Source organism: Pleurodeles waltl, chromosome 4_1 (genome assembly GCF_031143425.1).
Source record: "Pleurodeles waltl isolate 20211129_DDA chromosome 4_1, aPleWal1.hap1.20221129, whole genome shotgun sequence".
In the NCBI taxonomy this organism is placed as follows: domain Eukaryota; kingdom Metazoa; phylum Chordata; class Amphibia; order Caudata; family Salamandridae; genus Pleurodeles; species Pleurodeles waltl.
The window spans coordinates 396596979-396616675 of NC_090442.1; the positions used below are offsets into that span (position 1 = coordinate 396596979).

Sequence of the window (19697 nt, forward strand, 5' to 3'; positions counted from 1 at the left end):
GATAACACTTTAGGATTAAATTAGTTTGACTACATACTTGGGACATTTTCGTCGCAAATTGAGTCATTGCAAATCCTTTACACAACATTGTATTTAACTATTTGTTAACAGCGATACTCAAATGCAATCTTTCCATATTATTATAGAGTGTTAAAGTATTAATTGTAATATACTTACTTTTTTCATTTGTTTCTAAACGGAATCTTTAATTGCGGTATTACAACTGACTTTCAAAATAGAGTTACATGTATTAGGAAGAGGTCTGGCATTGCACATATTGATACTTTCATTTTGTTTCCCTCTACATTTTCAGGTTACTGTAATGGTGCATTATGTTCGCTACTTGAAATATGCTTTCAGGATTGCATTCAATGTACATTAAAAAAAAAACATAAAATTTACCTCAACAGTGTAGTAATACGATATGTGGTGGGTATAGTACTCTTGTAGGTCAACATTATTGACTTTGATATAGTGATACTGAACCCAAATATAATGGTAATTTGGGAAACTATACAGTGCTAAATACTTGAAATCCCTCCTTGTGCCCTAGACTCCTTGGCCTGGGTGTGGAGAACTCCTCGGCATACGTCTTGCCCCCTCACCATGCACAAACTCCACTCCCCCTTACTAGGGCCATAGTGGTGTCTGACAAATCCCATCAAAATAGAACTTAGATAAGGTCAACAAGACTGCAACCCATGCTAGGCAGCATTCCCCAACCCACCACCATGGTCATAGGCTGTGCACTCTGCTGCAGCAGCTCGTTGGCTAGGGCAAATGTTAGCTGTAAGTGGCTTGACAGGCTGTGTTGGGGCTTATTTTAAACTGTTTCACTGAGAACTGAAGAAGTTTAACAACTAGGCCTCAAAAAAGCAGCACTTTGAATATGGTTACAGGAAATGTAGAATATGTAAGCGAAAATATAGCACAACAACAGACATTGTCATAAAGCACTACAATATATGAAATAAAAACACTGCAAGCCCAAATACAATACTGACCAAAATAAGGAGAAGAGTTCGTTTGAGGACAAGATTGCAGTTAAAAGCTAACTCGTGCTTAACAAACATGTAGGAATTTATGACCCAAAAGCACATAGGTTCATTGGCACATATTTTGTGTTTCCAAACAGATTGTAAACTTGATTAGACAATGAGTGCAGGAAATCTAATCACCTCAGACTACACAGAGGTCTTAGGGTTACAATGATAAGGCACACATGGTTTTAAAACTGTATGTGTTGTAGAAATGTATACATTCTAGAGTGAAGAATGGGTAGTTTGTCTAACACCTGTTAAAGCCACACAAAGAATGTGTAGAAGATTAGTTTAGAGTTACGGGTCCTAGGTGTTCAAATGTTTTCTGTTTTAATCTATGATTGGCCAGTCAATTATTTACTGTTTTGTAATAAAGCATTGTGTGATTTTGTATATAAGAAGCTGTCTCTGCTAGGACAACTTGAGACCGGCTACCTGTCTATGAGAGGAGGGTCGATCTCCCTATTGCGACAGTAAGTAACTGTCTTTTCATTGCTAAAGTTGTTTGTCTGTTTTCCAGTGTTTACATTGTTTTATTTACCCTTCAACAGAATAGTTAATCAGCACCTGGTAGAGTTTCTACAAAAGTAGTAAGATACAACACAAGTTAAAAAGGTTAGCAATTATGTGTTATAAATAATGCAAGTTTGATGTCTGAGGCCTAGGAGTTCCTTCTTATAAAGGGAATGCTAGCATTAACCCATTGGTAACTAGAGTGTATTAAAGTAACTTTAGTCTGAATGCTCTTTTCCTTCTTTCTTTTGTAGGGGCAGGTGGAGACAAGCATATCCTCTTGGACTGGCAACATCTCTATAAAACAATGCATGCAGAAGCAATGTAAAAACAAAAGTTTGTATCTTAAATACTTTCCATATTGGCACAAGAAAAGATCAAAAACATGGTTGGTAATGCAGAAAAAGATAGTACTAAAGTCAGGGATGTAGAAACATGGCATAGAGAGCTGGACTGGTGCATTTCGTTGGAAAAGTAATTTATTAAAGTAGTGGTTGTCTTAAGAAATTTAAACAACTATGTCGACCACAGAAAACGTAAAACAGAATGAATTGAGGTAACTAATGGTGAGGAGCAGGCTAGAATAACTAGGAGGGGTAAGCAAAGATGTTTGATGTTTTTCTATTGGACTTCAAAAGAAAGGGTGAAATGAATTAAATGCATAAATGCTTAATTGCTCTAAATGTCCTAATACACTGAATGTGTTTCCTTACTACGTTCTGATAAGGACATTAAATATTTTTAAAACACTAAACTGGAATTGGCTTGACTCAACCCTTTGTGTCTTCCCAGGCCTTCCACATATGATATGGGTGCACTCAGTCAAAGTGAGGGATATGATTATACTTCATAGTTTTATCTCATAACTGGTAGAACCAGATTTCAACAATGGCAACCCTCAGCCCAGTATATGAATGCTTTATGTTTTGGTTTGGTTTAGCCTCACCAGGGGAAAAAATCACAAATGCCTTCTGGAGGCTGCAACACATGGGGATCGCCAGATTAAAAAAGTTAACTAAATTCTTTTAGTACAGTATTTAGAAAAACAAAAATGATGAGAATTAATCTGACCTTCATTTTGCCCTAGACTAGATTTACCTTTAGACCATTTTCTTTCACAGGTTGCACCATTGACATCTTCTGTATGTGACTTAACATGGAAGCTTCTTGTAGGTCATTCTCTGGTAGGAAGTACTGATAGACATCATATTGCAGTCGCCACCGGGAGTCTAGACCACTGCCATCATCACATAATGGAGGACTGGATCCTCTATTAAGGTTAAAAACATATCATTTATATCTCAGGCAAAAAAATTGAGAGTGAGAAAATATATACAGGTTACTCTTTTCTGAAATTTCAAAGCGCTTCATAAGGCAACAGGAAATTAACATCCATAGTAAGACCTAGTAGTACACTTTTACCATGAGTTGCTCAACCATTAACCAAGCAGCAAAAAAGCAAGATGCTTTATTAATCCTTTGCCTCTATGGTATTGCACCGAGTGCTTGGTTGAAACTCCAGTACACACATTACCCATTTTAGCTTGTTTAAAACAAGGAACACGCTTTAACTTCAATGAGCTAACCAGCCTCTTTCTGCAATTAATATAATATTAAAAAAGCCTTGTGCTAGAGGCATTTTATAGCTCTTTTTTCCAGCATGGGTTTTAAATTTTTTTTAAATCATACCCTTTTTGCCTACAATAGCTGGTGTCCACTATTCTCCATATCTTTAAAAAAAAAAACTAAAAAAAAAAAAAAAAAAAAAAAGAATGTACAAGGCAATTGGCAGGTGACCACAAAAGTACACACACCTATCAGAGTTAAGAAGGATTACATAGTTAGCCTGGACACTGACATTAGGATAGCTCTCATACCAAAGAGGTTGCTTGTAGTGCTGAAATTTACATAGTCCACCCTGCTTAAAATGTGTGTGAAAGAATGTACAATTTCAGTTGCATGAATCTGCACTTTAAAACATGCATTTATTGTGTTCTACAGAACACATGACATAGGTAACCATCACAACTTTGTCAACACCCCATGCAGACCACCACCAGGAAATAGTGCTTGCCATTTAATTAGCTAGGCTGAAAAATAAATAACCTACTTCAGATGCTCCAAGGCACCATCAGAGTAGAGATCAGGTTTAGCGTCCTAAATATATCTGTACAATAAGACTACAAAGAGTGCATCGTCAAAGCAGCATAAAATATCAGGCCACAAATGTTCTGTGTAATCAAGAAGCACACAACGTTTCAATACAGTGACTTGGAATCTGTAACTTGTTCTCTATTCAAAGAAAAAAAAATGCTTACGCTTTTTTGTAGGCAAAGTGCACAATGTTTTTCATGATCAAGAGTAAAATGTTAATACAACTAAAAAGTATTAAAAATAGTGTAATAATGCATACCTGGGAGATCCCAGATTAGCTGGAGCAAATTTAACAACTGTTTCATAAATATTGTACTCCAAATAAAGATTAGGATCAATGTCCAAGTTAAACTCTAGATTACAACCTCCAGGTACTGGATCTGAAAAATTAAGAGATAGAATTAATATATTTCCTCTCCTTTTCATATATACTCCGTGAACAACCATTTCCTATTTTAATGCAAACTTAAAAATAATGCACTGGAGTAGAAAAATCTTAGGGATCCATGTCAACAGCAACTATGTATGTGTCCTGAACTATAATGATCTTAAGCCAATTGGGTATGGAACACCAAGTTAATCATAGAACAAACAAGTTCTTAACTTCAGCCCAATCTACATTTGGAAACATAGTACGTACGTGAATATTAATTGTTTGCCCTGGGTCCTTTATTTTCATCCTCACATGCTTTAGCACTTTCAACTTATGAGTACAAGTTCTAAGGAATGGAACATGATTTATTAACATCATTAGTGTTTCTCTGGAGACAGCTGGAGAGAGTCTTCGCTATTATGGTACACCATGTGCTGGTGATACTTTTTTCCTCAATTAACCATCTACTCCACACTTTGTCGTCCTTCAAAATATCATGTGTGGATGGGACTGAACCAGAAGGCAAAAGTGAAAAAAATGCTGAATACCAAACTACTGATCGTGGCGATTGTGCATGATCTAAGGGAGCTCTGAACAACCCGGCACAATGTTAAGTAGAAGCAAGATCTTATTTGTGTTTTTGTAGTGACCTGCTCTTAGCTACTGGCTACTCTGATGTATTAAGTTGCCCTGTTGACACTTAATAAAGGTTGTGAAGAAACTTATAATTTTACTTTTAACCCAAGTGAGCTTGAGAGGAATACAGTGGTTAGTCTAGTGGTTCTGTGGAGATCGAAATTACAGTTTGGCAGAGCATGGACTGCCAGTTATGTCAAGGCATAGCTTCAAATGAGGGACTGTCTTCAGTGTAACGATTGTACATTAAGCATCAGTATGGGACATGGACTGCAAGGCAGCATAAACTCTTGGTACCAGAGACTAGCAAAGGCATCTATGGTGACACAAGCCACAATGCACACGGAAGCAAGAAACCATGAATGGGATACTTCTCCATACAGCACAATAATACCGGTAGGTACTTTGCACATGGTATGGTTTTAAGCAAAGCCCTGGTTCTATTAACCTTGCTTATCTTCTGGGAATTGCCCAAATCAATGGTTTCAGACTACTGGGCCCAGTCTAGTATCTGCGTGAAGTATGTCACACTTGCAGAGTATGACATACTTCAATGCCCTCCAAAAGGTCTGTCCTAGCACCTCTGAGCCATGTTGTGTGTACAATAATTGCACATACAATTTTCTACAGGACTGGTTCGGGGACATGCCCTACGGCACTGAGGAAACAAGATTACTTGTAGAACGGAGTACAGCATCTATTTTATAGAAGTCAAGAGACAGCTTGATAGTTACTTTTATTGTATATTTCTGTTGTATCTCTATCAGAAACAAAGGCAAAAAATGCATAGTATCATTGTTTTGCGAGTTATGATCCTAGGAATATGCTGCAGAATAAGTACCATGTAAAACAATTGGCCAGAGTTATTTTATGCTTGCAACACTGGCCAATGAGGGGATTTTGTGCTCGCCAGAGTGGAAAGGGAATACACCATGACACCAGCGGTAGTTTCTTCTTGAGAGCTGGGGATCACTGCCCTGCCTCTACCCCCACCCAGGCAAAAATAAAATGACAATGAAAAGATTTCACTGTCATTTATTTATTTATTTTTTACAGGCGCAGTGCGCACTACCGCAGCGCCAGCCCTGAGCCCAGAGGAATGCTGGGCGTCACAGATGCAGGGCTGACTGGATGCTCCAAAGTGGGCATGTCACTTTGGCCAGCTGTTTTGCACCGGCCAAAGTGACATGCACAATTTGAAGCTCTCCACTCAGCTGTCTTAAAAGTTGCTTTCAATCAGCCAGATAGCCAGCTTGAATTTCACGGTTGGCAACATAACTATACTTTACATACATATTTTTTAACATTCATTTTTGGAAGAGTTTTTAAAACGCTGAAAAGAGTGTCACCAAATAAAGTGTGAATTGTGCAGTGAAACTTTGGCTTCAGGTCAGCGTGCAGCCTTTTAATTGCTTATGTGATAACTTTCCTAATGAAGAATAAATATTAACTGTACTTTTGGGACAGCCCTAATTATTATCTTCCACACTTAAATGATATGCATCAAAATTCCCAAGAATAAGTTTAAATGGATAGAGGGCCATAGTTCTACACCAGGTAAAAACAGATTTTCCTATGAACTAATCAACATTACCAAGTACAAACTGTCTTTTGTTGCTCCTGTTTGATGAATCTGTACAATGTTGTCCTAAAAAGTATACACACATTCAATTTGATCTTTGAAAGCTTTGTTCAGGGTGGGCATGGGATGTGGCGGGGGCAATGTTATTAAGTGGGCGGGCAATCGTGCAATTCCAATCTATCTTTTTCATCAGAAATTGTAGATACAAAAAGAGCTGGGAAGATTCTCCCTAGACTTGAAGCAGAGGATAATACGCAATGCAACATACTTTTATATTGGTATGATGTTCCTTTGGTCTAGTTCGCAAAAAAAAACAAAAAAAAAAAAAAACATTATTTGACCCTCAGTTGGTTGGGCTTGTCAACTAGTTCCCAAATGGAAATAATCTGAGGTCAGTTGTATTTGCTGTGAAGAACTGAACATCTAGCCTCCAGCACATAAACCAGGCAGTCTGCAAGTCTTAATGTCTCATCTGTAAGCTAACTGGGGCAAAGTGGGCACACTTAAGCCCCATGGAGGGCTAGGGTAATTACCAAATATGTTGCAAATGTATTTTTTGAAAGAAAGAACTACTAAATTGCCTGTTGCTGTATTTACCAACTTTAGCCTTACCAGCAGTTAAGCACATTTTCTCATTCCCTGACAAACCTGATAGCATTAGATCTCTCTTTAGAAACCCAATTCTTGTACCAGTGTGTAGTGCATATACGATTCTGGTAAATACGGATACTCTATTGAGCCACATAAAAATTTTTTTATTTTATTATCTATAACTTTGCCTATGCATTACGAATCGGCACAAAACGTTCCAAAAACAAACTATATCAGATTAAACTTGGCCAAGGTAAGCAACATGTGTGCATTCTAAATACATAGGAAAGTTGCCACTGGGCCCATCAATCTAGTTTACACCTTTTAAGTACGGGTCCCCTATGACAAATGTTAGGTATTGTCTAATGTCATCATACACTGGGGCATACAAATCAGTTTTTCAAGTCTACTAAGCTCCAGTTGTCAAGTTGAATTTATGCCGAAATGATCTAAGTAGTCTCTTTCCTATAGATGGGAAATGGGTCCTGTCAATCCTAGAGGGAGAAGCATAATATGCTGGCTGAAAAAATAAGTAACAGCATCCTGGAAAACGCAAAATAATCATAGGGAATGCAAGATTAAGTAAAACATGTGAAATGTAAGCAGGAACAACAGGGTAACCTTAACACTTTTACACTTATTATTCAGAAATCAAGGAGTGTTTTTACCTGAAAAGTTAAGGACAAGGACTATAGTGCCCAGAAGGGTCCCGTTTCAATGTCCATAGCTTATATCCTCACAAAACGTAAGCAGTATGGTTTAAAAAAAAATAATAATAATAATCCCTGAGCACAGAGCTGCAGTACACATTTTATAAACTAAAATAAGGAAAACAGCTGATAACGGACATCTTAATAGTTTTCCACTCTACTCATCAACCAGGTATTGCAGTACCTTCATGAATGGTGCACTTCCGCACCCGGGGAAGACTACGGGGTTTATTTACAAGCCACTTGCGCCATCAGGGAGTCACTTTTACTATGGGAAAAAGTGACATAATGGTGGCACAAGTAGCTTGTATATAAGCCCCAATGTTATTCAAAGAAAGAGGAGAAAACAAAAGTATCAGTTCACTGGCAAACTCTGTTAAGTGGTGCTAATGTGCGTAGTTGTGAATTAAACTCATCTGGCCACTTTGTTCCACTCCGTCTTGCTTTGTTTAAATTTTTTTATTTTATTTTATAACCTTTTTGGAGGTGGGCGGTGTGAGATGTGTGGGGTGGGGGTGAGGTTCATCATATTCAGAAAGGGGCCCTTACCAGGTGGCGAGTAGACCAAAGACAAGCAGAGGAGCAAACTTAAACAGTATGCTTCAACCAGGTATTGCACTGCCTACAGGAATGGAAAGGCAATGTTGTTCAAAGAAAGACAAGTAAAAGAGAGTAGTGCTTCACTGGCAAACACTAATGTGGCACTAACGTGTGGTTGTGAATACAACTAATCAGCCCTCTTTGCGACCACTTTACATTGCTTGATTTTTTTTTCCTTCATGCTTTGAGCTTTTTTTTTTTCTCTCCGTCCTGAGGCTGCTCTTTGGAATAGAAAAATGTCTGAAAAGTGTTTCTTTCTTTTTTGGATCCATTTCACAGGGGAACAAATAAAGGAAAGGAGAAAAAGACGACATTTGCAGTCAGTCTTTTTTTTATATCCATTTCACAGGGGGGAAGAAATAAAGGAAAGGAGAGGTGAGGTGAGGAAAGAGGGTAAGAGCCGATTGTTGAAGTAATGGTTTTCAGCAAGTGAGGAGGAATAATGCCTTCAGCTAAGCACAGAATTGCGCATCGTGCTGATACACGAGCCAAGGAGCAAACCTAAAAGAGTGCACAGAAATGGAACATTCATAAAACAAAAGGTGTTGTGAGAGGAGTGAGAGGATGGGTGTGGGGGGCTGTGGGGAGAAATGCACAGGAAGATTAAATGACAGCACTGTGAGGTAATTTATATTAAATTAAAAGAAAAACAAGCAGTGACCTCTGAGGGGTGCTGGGGGGGTGGGTAAGCAGTGTTGTGGGAGGGGTGAGGGAGGTGGGGGGGTGGCACAGGGAGATTAAGTGATGCCATGGCAAATGGCTGCACTAGTGATCAGAGAGAGGGTGGTCAGCAAAACACAAACACGGCTCCTAAAGTAAACAAGGTGCTGGGCATTGCAATGAGCACCGAAGAGTAGAGTGTGAAGCCTGGCCACTGCACGGCCCCCACCCGCATGGCACTGCATCCTCCTGTTGGACGACCAAAAGGAACCATTAGTGAAATAGTCATGAGAGGGAACAAGACACACAAAGGAGGGACAATTACATGTAAAACACCAATAAAATGAGAGGGCACAGGGAGAGCAGGCTGCCACGAGCATGTAACAACCCGCAATGGTGTAAATGAAAGCAGACGCATTGTTAAAAGGTGCAAAACCTGTAATGCAAATGGCAACCGAAACATGAGACACGGCACAGGGAGAGTAGGCTGCCATGAGCAAAAAACAACCCGCAATGGTGAAAATGAAAAGGGGCACGTCATTAAAAGGCACACAGCCTCCAAAGTAAAACAATAATTAAACCTGCGATGTAAACAAAGGAGTACGACAGCATGGAGGAGGAAGGAAAGTTTTGGAATGCACAGCAAATGTGACCAGATAAGATTTACAAACCCACAATGGTGTAAATGAAATGCAAAACCGGTGATGCAAATTACAACCCTGTTTAGAGCAGAGCTTGGAAAGATGAGCACTCCTCTCCAGTGCTCCAAATGAAAGATCAAAATGGTGAGACAAAAATGAAAAAAAGGTAGGACAATTAACCAGTAGCAGGCAAGGATTTTTAAAGGACACTGGCATACACAAATCAGGACTGGGTGGAGCTAAACCTCACAAACCATGTACAACAAGTCACTAAGCAACAACGTACGTGCTGTCTCGACTCGACCTAAAAATGGGGAGGCGCCTATATCCATGAAAAAGCCAGATGGTCTGTTTTTTTTTAGGCTCTTCAGACTGGGTATCAGCCTTCATCTTCAGTCTAAATTATCTGTTCATGAACTAAGAATGCTGTGCTAGAAGGAGAAACTTATTGATGGAGGGGCAAAAAGGAAGCCCTGGCCGTAAAGAACTGCGGTCTAATTGAGCGATCTTGCTAGTCGACTTCCTACCTTGTCCTGTGGGAGCATGGCATGAGTCAAAAGATTGAAAAGATTCTTGTTATGGGAAGGGGATAACTTAGTTTATCCTGTGTCTCCCTAGAAGATCTTAGCAAAGCTAGATATCACATGGTGGTCAGTATTTAGTAGACAGAGGAGCAGTATTGCTGAAATCACAGTATTGCAACACCCTGCTCAGTTGCCTTGTTACCAAGGTTGAGTTTCAGTCTGTACTCCTCCTGAAGTAATTATACAGTAGAGGAACATATCAAACCCTTAACATATGTACAAACTAGAGCGGGCCTTGGCATCATGGTCCACGGACTGTCATAACGGGACATTAGCAGACTGGTAACATTTCTTGACCTAGCACTGAAAATCTAATGCCTTGCTGTCCATTTGGGAGGAAGCATATTCCTGCTCAGGAAGGTTGGCATCATCATAACTGACTAAACTGAAGGGTTTGGGGCATGAAAACTAAGTCATGTTTTAAATAGTAAAGTGCAGAGGAAGTTTAGGAAACTGAACAAGCATATAACTAATGTCCAGAATGCAATCTCCACTACCTACAAGTTATCCTCCACTGTCTACGCGCCAAGTAGAGTGCAGACCAAGTGGCTTTCACTGCTCCTCTGCACGAATTTAGAACCTGGAAGCCATACAGTCTAGTGTTCCCATAGATAACGAAGGACCCAGAAGTCACAGGTTTTATCAAGTTCCACAACATTTGTAAGCTTTTTTGCAAGCAAATGACGTTGAGGCTGCAGTGTTAGACTTGAAACAGAGACAGACCCTGGCTCATCCTTCAGATAGCATGCTTGGGAATAGAATAAAAAGGGAGAAAACGAGGAGGCACTAAACAGTCAATCCACAATCTCTAAAAGAGAGCACTTCAAATTAGGGAGAAGAGTGCTAACTCCTACTGCGTCAAGCACTTCCACGGCAACAATATGACTATAAAACTAAGCCAGGATCTGTATAAATATGTGACAGAAAGGAAACTCCGAGGACATGAAGTTTGTGCCAACATGTGTTTTAGAACTCTGTAAATTAAGCCACGTGGTTCTTGAAATATTCTCCTGTTTGTGTGTCCAGTCTTCATGCTTGGGTGACAGGTCTTCAATGATTCATGTACATTCCATGTTCTCAGTCCTGTTGTTTAAGCTCAAGCCCAAAGGATACAAGATGAATCTCTGATGGAAATGGGAAGCGGCTGGGATACAATTAATGCGATTTATGTTCCAATTTTAACCCCTCTTCCTGGTTTCCCCAACTCCCTTCTTGCTGCTGTTTCGTGAACCACCCCATACAAAAATGCATTAGTCCTCTTTGATTGTTGTGGAGTGGAGAGGAGAGTTAGGAGGAAGGTGGTTGGTTGGTGCCCGAACAGCTAGACCTATAACCAATCTCCATATGGCAACTCACAGGACCTTCAATTCTCAACTATTAATTTAATTAATTCAACAGTCGAAATGCTGCAAAAACACGCTTCCAATACGGTAATAACATTAAGTCAACGTTACCATTCTCAGTGTATGGAATAGTGACAGTCAAGGCCAGAAGGTGGTTAACATCATCCGAGTGAAGGTACCACGTACACACAGTCTGCTCTGGTCGAAGGATGGAAAGTAAGCCTGTGTCGTCACCACTGCTTGAGTCGGTTGCATTAGAAATCTAAACACAAATGATTTTAGTGACAAAACACTTCTGCATACAACACATTCTTCAATGAATCTATTAAAATTACCAGTGATTCGGCTTTTAATTGTACAGCACGTGATAATATAAGAAAAAAATGCATTCTACTGAAAACACCATTGCAAGCTTACATTAACCTTGATGACGTTTTTAAAAACATGCATCATGAATACTTGTTATCCTCTTGTCACGAAGGCAAAGATTGCCCACGTGGTAATTCAGGATCTTAGTCCTCACTTTTCCACCATCACAGTTAGGAGTCCTTTCAGCAGGCCGGGTGGAACGCATGTTCTGAAAAGTTACTGCAGTTCTAACAACTGGAGGCTTGCCAAGCTTGCACGCCCCACATACCTCACACTCATGCTCCTCTATACAGCCATCATTTACATCTGCTACTTTGAGAAGGTGGCAAGGCATAGGTCATGTTGATGCCGGAGAGGGTGCTGAAAAACGGGATAACAAGGTTTAAGAAGACATGAATCGCCAGGAAGGTAACTGTTCTTTTCTTGTACGTCTACGATCTCCTATCCTGATTGTGCAAATGGAAACATTTCTGAAGCAGGTAAAGCCCAAGCAGAATAAAGTGCTAGACAAAACAGAATCATCTGGCCAAAGGAAACATATCTGTTTCTATTTTTGTTTTTCAATGTATGTGTAAATAGAATTAGTTTTTCTATGGCTCTCAGAATGCAAAGCACATCAACCCGCATCAGCCTTAGAGCTGCACGAGGTAAACGTGTTAATTACATAAATAGCTCAAGAGATGCAGTGAGTGGCACACAGGTCTAGTGTGCTTATTTATGCCTATGGAAGGCAATTTAGGCATTTGCAGCGTCACTGGAAAGTTACCAAAGTTTCTCCTATACAGGAAGCTCAAACCGTTTCATAAAACGTCGAAACAATGCTAATTTGCTAATTATCCATCTTGTGACAGTTGTCCAGAATATATATTTTTTTTTTTTACCATGGGCTAACCCAACATAAAACGATTGTCTTACTTTCTGAAAGGCTTGGTGGTTGCCAAGCAAACATTGATAGCTCTCTGCACCAAAATGACAAAGTTCCTCCTTAGAAACTCAAACTCTGGAAAGGGTTACTGCTAGACGGAAAGGCCGTCACAATAAAAGTCCACGAAGTTCCATCTTACCACTACCGAATGCATCACTGACCTTATTTATCATTTTGGCCAAAAAAGATGTCTCCAAAAAAGACCCTAATAAGAAATGATCCAGGCCACTAGAACTCAGGGACACTAGTGGCTTCTGCATCAAAGCACCTATGATAAAATGTAAAAACGTAAATTCTCGAAGAGGAGCTACATACCATTGAAGCACCTCTTGACGATTTTGTTTTAAAACAAAGTAAACCGGACCTTTAAGATGGGCGGAAATAGCTGACAGTTAATATTAAAGTTGCTACTTACAGGTGTAGCAAAAATAAATGAATAAATAAATAAAAATATATCAATCTTTACACTTTCAGTGTAAGAATATTATTTATTTGGGCATTGTTTGCGCTTGATTTCTTTCAATGTAGTAAACAATCTCTAAATGATCAAACGTTGACTCAAGAGTATGTGAAACGTTCCAGGAAGTTCCAGGAACCAAAATCTTCGAGTACAGATCAGATCGTTTGCCTGAGAATACTAGAATCTTTCCTAATCGCTCCAGAGACTGGCTCTTGGTCAGAAGGTGATGAACATATCAGAAATGCCAACTACAAGTTTGTGAAGTGAAGCAAGGATACTTGACCTCCGCCAGATCCCAGCAATAATAACTCCCTATACAGCACGCATTAATTGCTGGGTTCAGCCATCCAAGCGGGGTACCATTTTTATCAAAAGTGCATGAACATTAAGTTGTCGGAATGTTTTGGATTCTCCCAATATACAATGTCTTAAGTCTATCAGTACAATGGCTTCCAAGAGTATGGAAGCAGAGCAGCCACGATTAGCCCCCAGACAACCTGGATGTAGTCCAGAAACCGAACACAAAGGCCTCCCTGAAACAGTAGATGCTAGGAGTCATAACTGTTAGTGTTTGAAGTTGGAGCAGGAGTTCATGAACAGCAGCATCAAAGATCAGAATCCGTGGATACCATCTGAGGGAACTGTAAATAAGCAAAACAAAATGCAGGGCACGTAAATGGTACGAACTGTGCTACCAGAATGGAGAACCTGTCAACTACTGTTGCCAAACAAAGTGTACTGTTGTGACTGGTGCCTAAATTTTCCCAGCTCTTACTTAACCAAAAGTGTCTAGACCGTTCCTCCTTCCAGAATGGTCCGACTCTCCCAGAATGGTACAGGTCTTCACACCTTTCCCCAGAAGAGCTGTTCTGCTTGGCCTTCAAACCCCACCATCTTCATCCCCCGTCACCTCCCCAGCCATCACAGGGCCTACTGCCACAGCCTCCAAGGCCAGGCCATAGCAAGCTTATATCTTGAAGTCTGAGAAATGTGAAGGTATGCCTGCAACCCGGGGCACAATCCCTGGAGGCCACATACCCCAGAATTTGTGACACTGTCCTCCCCCCCCCCCCCCACCCACCCACATACTGCTTCAAATCAGGGCAACTATGTTGGAATGACCGGACTAAGCAGGGTGCATGAATTAATGACTGGTTCTCAAGAGCTATCTGAGGCATCATATCCTATTCAGGACAACGTCCTCTGACCCTAGAGAAATCATGAATCTCCTCCACTTCATACTCCGGTGACCCATCTATTACAATTGGAGGAGGTGGCACCTTGGCTATCTTGGCTGCATTCTGAACCCTAGAGATGTGAACTACTAGATGCATTTGCCATGGGGGTGATAATTGTGTTGCAGAATTCCAGACTAAGCTGTTGATTTTGAAAGGACCCACAAATCTGTGAAGGAACTGTGGGTGGGAACCAAGGACACCTTGGGGCCTGGCCCTTGTTTTTTTTTTTCCTTTTTAAACAAATAGAGCTCAGGGTACCCTGGTCATCCACTAGGCTATTGCCTAAATAAAACACAAACTAAAGAGAGTTCACATGTCATCATGATGAATGCACTTAAATGAGATTAACGATGAAGCTGTATTCCCCTAGCTCAATGCCACAAATGTATGTGACGCCTTTAGCCCTAGAAAACTCTAAATCTACCAGGTGGAAGCTATCAGTTTCTTAGCAAAATTAGCCAGTTTGATTTACGGCTAACAGCCTTTCCCCCAAAAATTGTTTTGCACCAACCAACCCGTCACTAAATGGGATCTTCTGAAAATAAAGCAGAGCAAACTTCACTTTTTATTTATGAAGAAGCCATGCTTGCAGGATATTGCAAACTTATGATTCTGAAATGACAGCTGTCCACATAAGGGTGCAAATAACGAACCTGAAGTCAAAGTGGCCTGCGCTACCAACAGCACTTCACTGCTCTCTCGGCTGAAATTAGGCCAAAGGGAAGGCCCTTGTACTGGTAATAGATTCCTCCCCCAAAAAAACCCGAGGGATTTTCTGAAAATGTAATTTTATAAAAGATATAAATGTGTGTACTTCTGACTAACAGCACACAACCAGCACTAATGCTGCAGAATGAGTGAAGGAAGAGCAAGTGCGTGTAATGGCTCCGAGGAAAGATATGGCTCAACACTGTTACGTCGTTTTTGTTGGTAAGATGAGATGGAATAAAAGCCACACCGTTTTAAAAAATATATTTTCTGGTGAAGAAAACTACCTCTCCAAGAAGAAACAAATTCTCGACATCTGGAAAAAGTCTCAGGGATTCTTTTCTGAGGTGGAGGGGATTGGTGAAAATGGACGGCTGGAGGCAGGAAAAGTGCAACATCCTCTTTTAAACATTCATAATGGTCAAGACCCAAGAATCTTCGATGGGAAATATCTATTAGTAACGTTTGGAGGACCCTCTCCTGCCTTTTGAGAATATGTGCTCATTTGTGAGGATAGCCAAACAAGACCATGCAATTTGCCCAGCATGTCTGTGTTATCTGCATATCTCTTATATTCTGCCTCGGCTGTCTGAAGAATTTTATGGCTTTTTATGGAGTTTCTCATGTTATTCAGATTACTATGTACAGTAGGTACTGGGGATAGTGAAAAAACTCTTGGTCAGATACAAGGATGATACTCATGCGAGCAAAAGAAAGGAGATAAACCCTGACCGCTGTGGAGTGAATGTTTACAATAAAACCATTGATAATTAAGTCCAGGACTGAAAGGGTGTGTGCAAAGGTTGTAACAGGCCACTGAGATTACTGTGAGGTGTTTTTGGTCTGGCACAGGTGACACAATGGTAAATGCATTCCTTTGTGTTTTAATCCCATCCTTTCCCACCAAAATTGGCTTTTAAGAAGTTCAGCTGTCTTTCTACATCCTGCAAGTCTTGCTATTGCAGTGTCATGACAACAGTGCATAAAACTTTGTTGAAAGTTCTTTTCAGGTCTATACAGACGATTTACAAGTCATAACAGACCATTCAATCTTTTTCTACTAAGTGGATCCTTCCTTACTCAATATTGTTGATTGAAAAACAGTATGTTGATGTTGTCAGGAACGAGCGAGCTTCCTTTTTACTCATCGGTGGAAGAGCTACGATGATACGTGGCTACACAAACGTTTTTCATCTTCCTTAGGTGCAGGACATGGCATCTGCTTTGCTGTGACTATCTCCAAGTCTATATGATATTTGTTGTATGAATCTACTGGGGAGAATAGACCAGCATCCATTTTGAAGAGTGGACCACTTCATTGTTTTGAGATAACCCAGGTTCGTATGGTACATGCAGACAGGTATTTGATATCCTGCCCCCTCCAGATAATGTCAGAAATGTCGAAGTGCTTCCCAAATGGACAACATATTGTGTAATTCCTCCAGCAGGATTTAAAGTACAAGAATGCAGAGCTTTATGGTACAGGTTACAGTAGTTGGAAGGTACTGTGATAAAATGTCCCCAATTGACCCAAAATCAGCAGTTGTCCCAATTGGAACCTCGCACTCTTCACCCAGAAGAGCACCGTCCCAATTGGGACCTCGCACTTCACCCAGAAGAGCACCTCCCCACTGAATCCCAGGGTGACACCCATTGGCAACTCGAGCCGATTTGCGCAGAGATTCGTCTTCTGACGCTTGAGGCAGCAAACCAAATTTGGCGTGCCTTGACTGCCAGGTCTATGGTTGGGGAGACAAAAACAGCAAATTATTATAATGTCTAGCCACCCAACCCCAAGCGAGCAATGTGATCCCTGAAATAGCAAACGGCAATGGCCGACTCAAACGTATGGTTCGCGACATAGCTCAATTCTTTGCTGCATATTAAAGGCATCTTTAGCCAGAGGTCCCATGACCAGCGAATGAAGCAGACTCACTTTTTGGGGGAAGTGCACCCCTTGCTCAACTGTTTCAATCTGAGGTCCAGTTGCTGGACCACACCCTGAAGCCAGACGTAGTGAATGCTGCCATATCAATTGTGGCATCTGGAAAGACTCCCAGACCCGACATGCTTCCCATGGAGTTCTATTCCTAATTTAGAGAGACTCTTAGATCTCACTTACTCACTCTCTATGAATAAACTTCGGAAACCGGTTTATTCCCACTTGAAACTGACAGCCACTATTGTTGTCATCCCCAAGACACAACCACTGTATCTTCTAAGTGGACTACCGCCCAATCGCTCTAATCAACGGAGACGTTAATATCTTTGCAATGCTCTTGGCCACACACCTCAAACAGGTCCTTTACACACTTATCCACTGAGACCAATGTGGATTTATGACCAAAGTAGTATGATACACTTCCTCCAGGGTATCCATGTTGCCCTTACCAGTCGTCACTTACTTTCACCCCACCTGGCTCTGCATCTCAAATTTTGAGAAGGCTTTCAAAACGTCAAATGTGTCCTACAGAGAGCTGGAATCAGGCCCAAATTCCGTGGCTTCATTTGCACGCTTTATTCCAACCCAACCGCACAGATACAGGCCAAAGGTGTGATCTCCGATGTTTTCCCTAAATGAACGTGGGACCTGGCAGGGCTGCCCCCTGTCCCTCTTCCTTTTAGCCCTCGCAGTCTAACCCCTAGTGTGGCTCCTCCGCACCAACTCGCAGATTCAGGAACAGATGTGGGACACGGCACACAAAGAATGCATTCCATTTTATGCAGATTAAGTCCATCTGTTCCTTCCAGACCCTCAGACGAGTGCCCGATGCGGTCTCCATATCTTTGGAGAGGTGTCTGGTCTGCGGCTCAAGTCGGCCAAGTAAATGTTGGTGCCTCTTTCACCAACGCAAGATTGTGTGGACTGGCAGACAGACATACCCATACGATGGTTGAGCTTCCGATGCCTTCGTATACAGGTGGCACTTCACCCTGAGTTCACCTGGTTGCTCATCATCACTCTGCTGACCCACAGAATCAAAGAGGATCTCAGGAAATGGCAATCCTTGCCACTGAACGTGATGGGTACGATTGCCCTACACAAAATGATGGTGCTGCAGATATTCCTATAGGTCTTTAAAAAAAAAAAAAAAAAAACTTTCACAGTTACTGCCTCTTGGCTGGTTCTGGGAGATGGATTACATGTGGACAGTTTCTTTGGCACAACTCCAGGCCTCGAGTGGTGCTTACTCACTGCCAACGGGCATCGTATGATGGCAGCCTCGGCATGGTCAATCTCTGCCTCCACTGCCTTGCATCTCAGCTCCTAGTAATCAAAAACTGGTTCAACGGGCTAGTTGAACCCCACCTAACCGATGGAGCTGGCCTTCTTAGGGTTCCTCAAGATTATGGTCATGCTGCATGATACTCATGTCTGGCGATGATCCAAGGGGTGAATTGGGTGGTCTTCCTTGTCTATAGAGGGACTCTCCTCGACACTAAATGGGACTCCAAACTCACCCTAAAGACCCCACTGGGATGGGGTGCATGGCTCTCTGAAGGGATTTGTAGGGTGGAACACCATTGGCATCACACTACTGGCCGACGTATGGGCCAGGTAACCTATGTTCTCCTTTTGGGAGCTCCAAGACACTTAGGCACTCTCCTCCTTGTAATTCTATAAATATCTGCAGTTGCTGCACGCACTACATACTCGCCTTCCACAGCGCAAGCCCCTCCCAGGATTCAGCCACCTAGAATCCAAACTCCTGATGGGGGCAATGGGGAAAGGATGAGTCTCCCAAATCTACCGCACCTTGATCATCAAAGCCCCTGGCACTCGGAGCTAATTTGCAGGCCCGATCAGATAGTTGGCTGGGTCCCCGGAGGACAAGGACTGGTGAGACTCTGTGATGGCTCCTCAAGTTATAACAATCTCCTCCAGACTGTGTTCAGTGAAGACCTGCTATCTTTACTGTGCCTATCTAAACGATTATACAGGGTGGGTCTCCTCCCTAGTCCCACATGCTCTAGCTGGTCACATGTTCCTGCGGACTTTTACCATATTTTCTGGTCCTGTCTTGTGATCATGTGTTACCGAACCTACACAGTAGGCGAACTGTTGGACATCCTGGGTTGGAAGGTAGATTATTCTCCATTGTTGTTGCTTCATGGGGGTTTCAAGAGTGCAGGGGGAATCAAGGGCAGACCAGATGTTCCCAGGAACAGCTACCATGGTGGCCAAACATGACACCGTAAACCATTGGAAGAACCCTGTGCCACCCTTGCCGTCACAGTGGCAACGTGGAGTGGACTGGTGCGCGCAGCAGGAGAAGTCAGTATTTTAAGTCAGAGTCTGCCCTTCTAAACATGAACGGATTTGGGGTAAATGGTGGGGCACCCCTCGAAATGGGTCAATCGTAATGCTCTGTGTACGCGACCATGCTGATGTTGCTGCCTGTTCTGTTATGCTAAGTGGGTCTATAGCCGTCTCAGTTATTGCCTATGCCTTTTGTATGCATATACCTATGTATGACATTTTTGCATATCGAAAAATCAATAAAATTGTTTAAAAAAAAAAAAGTCCCCAATTGAGTAGGATGAGGCATCAGTTTCCACAATGAAGAGT

At 41.5% G+C, this 19697-nt stretch overlaps 1 protein-coding gene across 1 annotated transcript in view; it reads right to left on the bottom strand.

Annotated features, from left to right (window-relative positions):
- The window catches only part of TM7SF3 (transmembrane 7 superfamily member 3), a 226662-nt gene that overhangs the window by 108360 nt on the left and 98605 nt on the right, over positions 1 to 19697 (bottom strand). Inside the window, exons 3-5 of the mRNA XM_069228617.1 lie at positions 11539 to 11689; positions 3967 to 4087; positions 2652 to 2823 (exon numbers count right to left, since the gene is read on the bottom strand). Coding sequence (XP_069084718.1) covers positions 2652 to 2823; positions 3967 to 4087; positions 11539 to 11689 — 444 coding nt within the window. The remainder of the gene's footprint in view (positions 1 to 2651; positions 2824 to 3966; positions 4088 to 11538; positions 11690 to 19697) is intronic.